Raw genomic sequence first — 5,750 nt, 5'->3', positions numbered from 1 at the left:
GTTGGTGTGTCTAAGATTAATCTTGATACCTGATTTGTTGCAAATATAGTATTCAAATTGAAATATATTTTCGAATTCAAAAAATATTTAAAAAAACAAAGTCGGAATCCGAAATCGATACAACATGATATATTATAAAATACATATGTTAAATATTTCAGCACTTTTCTAGTCTCAGTCTACCGGGCAAGTCTTCTGGGTTCCCCCTATCATTCAAATTCTACCTAAATGAAATAATTACCTAATATAAACTCGTAATATTAGAATAAAAAACGCATCAATATTCGACGTAAAAACAATGTATAAACGAAAATAGAAATTTCTCTCTCTATTGAACGAATTATGTAAGAGCGATTCGAGAAAAGTCTATTTTCTTTTTTAGCGGTAGGCACTAAGGGTATGTAGGTACGTTTATGGTTATGTAAATGTCACTTTTGACACTGACAGATCATATCCGTAACAAATTTAAATCAAATTCATAGCCTGTTATTACATTCAGAATAAGCCTCCGTTCTCATAAATTTAGACGTTCAATCACTTTATTGTTTGTCCTCCTAATCCCTACATGATCGCTAATGGGTTGATATAACTTTATATTGTACTCTTATCTCGACACGGATAACAAAATGTGTAATAACACCCCAGTGTGATTCAACTTCCTATTTGGTCAGTGCTCTTTATTGGTTAAACCTGTTATATTTCAGAATTAGATTTTGTATGTTAAGAAATTCTTTGCAGCCTCCTACAGAAATATTCATGGTATTACCGTGTGTATAATGCAAGTAGCGGCGAACAATATTCTTGTTAAAACTAGCAGGGACATCACAGCCGGTATAAGGTAAGTACCTAAACGGGTAGGTAATAATAAACATAAGGCAATCAAATTACTTAATAAGGAAATTTTGAATCTAAATATTTTTTACTGTAATTTTTAAATTAATAGTCCGCGCGCAAACATATAGTCCGTGCGGAAAGAGAAGAGTCGTGGAATGTAAGGGAACCCATACATTCTACGACTCTTCTCTTTCCGCACAGACTCTAAAATTGTTTTTTTCATGCGCAATAGATACGAGAAACGGCCGTGACAAAATATTTCAGTGACCCGATGTATACTTTAAGTCGCTTAATTTTTGGTCGCCAAGAGCCACAAACATCTTTAATCTATGCCTAATATATATGTACCATCGCCCACACTGTTAACTGAACATCAGTGGACCTTATGCCTTTTGTAATAAGGTTCACCGATGTAAAGTTAGGAGTGTTTCTGTTTGTACTAATACTATGGGAATAACAAGTTTGAGTATGACAAGTTTACATCGTGCAATCTCACGAAATCCATCAATAAAACGATAAGTCAAGTCAAATCGTTTGTCGTTGAGTAGTTTGCTTTTGCTTATTCGGTGACACATCTACAAATATTAATACCTAAAACATGTAATCTCAATCGGCTAAATCATTTGAGTACAAAAAGTTTTCGAGAGTCTCTGTCGCAATATTTAAAACACATTTCTAATTTTAGGAACGCTTCGTGCAATCGCGGATGGCTCCAGGTTTTCACTCACATAGTTTGTGGAGCCTTCATCGTCACTAGCTTCATTTTGATACTAATCGTCGCATTTCACACTACCAAAACTAAAGCGAACGTTGCTGAGTCACGGTGTCGGCTCTCCGGTTGTCGAGTCATCTGCCATGGGGCACCATTTTACGAGGAATATGAGGACGACATTGTGTTGGGTGTTATGGTATGTTATAGTATGAACTTCATTATTTATTGAAACATACATAGGTATTGAAATAACTGACAGGTACTTCGAGATTATTTTTGACGGACGTATAATTACAAAACGCTACTTCGGAATTGAAAAAAAAATGTATTTCAACACTTGTGTGTGACGACTTGCTTTCGTATTTCTGGTTTTCCGACTGTCCAGCTGTCCTCTACAGGTCGCATTTTTTACCTGCTTCTCGTGAAATTTTGTGAGCGGATTCGATAATTATGTATGTATGTATAAACTCTTTATTGTACAAAACACAAAACACAAATTTATGGCACAGGATAGGCAGTACAAAGGCGAACTTATCCCTTTAAGGGATTTCTTCCAGTTAACCTTTGATTTGATTGGTGATTATATACCTAGGTACCTACATGTTTTTCGTGGTTTAACACGCACTAAGCCGGTTTTTTTATATCATCTACACGAGTTATAGGTGTTTCATTGTTCATATGTCTAGAAAGAACTCCATGTTTCAATTTCGGCCGAAACTAAGTCAAAACAGAACTTTCGGTTTCGGTTATAAATAAATAAGTAGATTACTTATTTTGGCCATTTTAATATAAGCCAGTTATTGGAAAGTGGCCAGTAATAGACGATTTACCCTGCCTTAAATGGTGTATAAATAAATACACTTTATTTATAAACAAGTTTTTTTTTTTTAACAATACACATATAATTTTTATTACAGGCTGCAGAGGTGAATTGTCACAGAGTATTTTTGACTTTGACGGAACCCCGCTTTACTAATGAATCACTGCCAAAGAACTGGCTTACAAGACTACGGCCGGTGGTGGTCGAAATTGGTATCATAGGCGGAAACCTTCATCATATCCCACAGAATGCCTTCTCTGCTGCATTCGCAAGAAATTTGAGACTACTGTTGTTAGAAGAAATAATCATTACATCGTGGAGTCAACGCGCATTGCTAGGACTCGCAAACTTAAAAAACATTTTTATAAAGAAATGCAACATTATTGACATGCAAGAAAATTTTCTATCTGCAGTGAGCCAATCTTTATCAACATTAACAGTAGTGGAAACTGGTTATTGGAATCCGGAAAATCTTACAGGGTCCTCACAATTACCGAGTTTTTCTATGCTAACCTGGGTAGATTTATCAAGCAACGACTTTGGTGCCAATTTAGGAAACGCAAGCTTTACCAGACTGAGGTATTGCAAGTCACTATACCTCGCTTCCAATAGAATCTCTTATATAGAACCAGGAGCATTTGATAATCTGATGGAATTGGAATATTTAAATTTAAATAATAATTTCCTAAGCCGCATAGAACCGGGTCTATTTAATGTCATGACGTCATTTTCCACGCCAAAAGTTAGATTAAATCTGGTAGAAAATTGGTGGCATTGTGATTGCTCGGACAGAGAATTAAGACGATTAACTGATCTCGCTATACTATTGGTAGATCCGATTTGCAACTCTCCCAAATCTGTGCAAGGAAAAACGTTTTATGAATTTGTCGCTTATTGCAAAGAAAATGAACCAAAACATATAGTTACTGTTGATATGCAACGTAAAACTGTTGAAAATGAAGAATCGAGCACAGAGAGTTTTATGTGCGTCTCAAAAACTTCTCCAGACTCTACGTCAAGAGTGGTATCACCTTTTCACAACTATCAATGCTCAGTGAATGTCCTGAAATCTCTTTCTCAAGGTAATTCAACGGTGATAGACTATACTACTTCAAAAGACAGTTTGTGGGTCAAACCGGTTATAATTCTTATAGGCGAAAATTTTACAATGGTCGAGTTAAGTTTATCAAGAACTGAAGGTCATGGGCTTATTTGGTATCGACATTCATGTGCGAATCAAGTATTTTGTGTAAACGTCTTACCAGACACAATTCGACTTTATAATATGGATATGTATAATGAGTATACTTTTTGCCCTGTAGATCTTAAATCGGGTACTGTCGAAAGTTCTCATTGCATTGATGTTTCGTCGAATAACACAAGTAATTCTTCTTTTAAAAAACGATTAATAGTATTGCCTTTAATAGCAATTGCTTCTCTTTTCTTTGGGGCTTTCACACTGTACATACTTATTCGAAAATATCCCTTTCTATTGAAAGGAAGCAAAAGACTGCTATTCGTGAAGCATAAAACGGTGGATGCCTTGGTGTTGCCACCGAAGGTACCTTTACGTGGAGTTCAGAGCAACACTTTCTTGAATTATTCCAAAGATATTCCAGACATACCGACATCTTTACATCATGATTTCTTACGGTTGGGTTCCGTGAGAAGTTGCCATAGTATCGCTCCAAGCTATATTTCCGCGCTACACCCAACCGAAGAGCAACTAGCGGATTGGCGCTTGAAACATGCTAATGAACGTTTTGACAGCCATTATGCAACGGTCTCCATAATTAGCTCCGCAGTATCGGTTTCGTTATCAAGTAATAGCGATCACTTGTATTACTCAATTGAGGATGATTCACCAATCGTTAGCATCAGTGATCCGTTTAGTCAGAATTTAGAATATGAACCTGTCAGTGTTTCTTAATTTTCTTATTAGAGAGCAATAGCTTAGTAGAGTGCCGTAAATTTTCATCACCGGAACCCGATTACCTATTCGGGAAACCTTTTGCAAAAGCCGCTTACGATAAAGGTTCTGGGCTTTTTGGCCCCTCGTTGGGTATTTGGCAACCCAGGCAAAATTACATGAAAATTGATTTGCCTATAAACCGCCGCCATTTATGATTAAAAATAAAAATATTGGTAGATCATTTTTGTACCTGTGTGCCAAATTGCAGTGCACTTGGATCTTTTTGAAATTTCGCCATACAAATTACCTATAATTTTATTGTAACTGGCATGAGTAAACTTGTTTATTTAATCTTTTGACAATACAATGCAAAATCACGAAAATCTTTTCTGAATACTAGGATTCCTGAGTTTTTGCATTTATAAGTCTAACGGCCCTCTACTAAATAGTAAATATTAATGTTAATATTTAATTTATAATAATAATGGTTAGTCTATTTTCAGTAGAATGTTAAGCGCAGATGTTCCGCAGCATATTTATTTGGACAATGTGTCACGAGCCGAGGTGACCGGGCCGGCGTAAGCGCATGCATCGTGAATCAATCGTACACAGCTGCTTCTGACATCAATTTGAATTCACTGCAAACAATATAACGTGGCAGTTTTTTCTCTATCTTAGACAATAAAAATGAGAACACCTATAATAAGAGATAAGAGTAGAAATACGTAACACATTTCAAAAGGCTTATTCTAACTTACTCGTATTATATTTTGCGTGAATTCAAGTGATTTTCATAAATAGCAATGTAAGCAATGTTAGGCAACCAATTCTATCTCGCTTGGTCTAACAGCAGACGGTCTAGTATGAGTTGCATTCTCACGCGCGACTCCATACATCAAGCGCTACTTCAAGTATGGACTCACGTGCGAGAACGCAACTGATGAGTAATTTACCCCTACTAATATTATAAATGTGAAAGTAACTTTGTCTGTCTGTCTGTTATCTCTTCACGCTTAAACCGCTGAGCCGATTTAGATGTAATTAGGTATGGAGATAGTCTGAGGCCCGGGGATAGTTTTATAGTTCATCTTATAGTGTTGTTGTAACTATGTAGTAAGTACCTTAATAAATAATGAAAAAGGCATTTACTTATATTTGTCTATGTTACGTCTACCTATTCATCATCCTAGGCTACGTTATTTTATAATAATATGTTTTAATTAAATTATAATTTAGAACTCTTTCAAAATTTAATTCATCTTGCTAGCTTGGTGGTGGTGATTATTCGCCAAGAGAACCGTTTATTTTATGTCGGCAGCCGATCGTAAAATCCTTCAAATTATGAAATTTCTAGGCATATCATGAAATGTCGCCATTCCATTACCATATACTAACACACATTGTAAACTTCTTAAAAATAATTAAAATTAAAATTGTTTGCCAGAAGCCATGTTAGTAAATAAAGATCTTAA

The 5,750-nt window shown here is 35.6% G+C and overlaps 1 protein-coding gene across 1 annotated transcript; it reads left to right on the top strand.

The window, feature by feature from the left end:
* Positions 1-533: 533 nt before the first annotated feature.
* On the top strand, positions 534-4,363 carry LOC134793261 (uncharacterized). The gene is made up of 3 exons (XM_063764825.1): positions 534-838; positions 1,520-1,742; positions 2,464-4,363. The coding sequence occupies exons 1-3, from the start codon at positions 777-779 to the stop codon at positions 4,294-4,296; spliced, it is 2,118 nt and encodes a 705-aa protein (XP_063620895.1). The 5' UTR covers positions 534-776; the 3' UTR covers positions 4,297-4,363.
* Positions 4,364-5,750: the final 1,387 nt, after the last annotated feature.

This window comes from Cydia splendana, chromosome 8, assembly GCF_910591565.1.
Source record: "Cydia splendana chromosome 8, ilCydSple1.2, whole genome shotgun sequence".
In the NCBI taxonomy this organism is placed as follows: Eukaryota; Metazoa; Arthropoda; class Insecta; order Lepidoptera; family Tortricidae; genus Cydia; species Cydia splendana.
The sequence above is the reverse complement of the archived record's forward strand: the minus strand, read 5'-3'. Positions and strand labels throughout refer to the sequence as shown.

Bases quoted from the DNA above. Each gene is read 5' to 3' on its own strand.
- LOC134793261 (XM_063764825.1), top strand. From the start codon at position 777: ATGCAAGTAGCGGCGAACAATATTCTTGTTAAAACTAGCAGGGACATC. The intron at 839-1,519 runs GTAAGTACCTAA...TTCTAATTTTAG, and splicing joins GACATCACAGCCGGTATAAG to GAACGCTTCGTGCAATCGCG. The intron at 1,743-2,463 runs GTATGTTATAGT...TTTTTATTACAG, and splicing joins ACATTGTGTTGGGTGTTATG to GCTGCAGAGGTGAATTGTCA.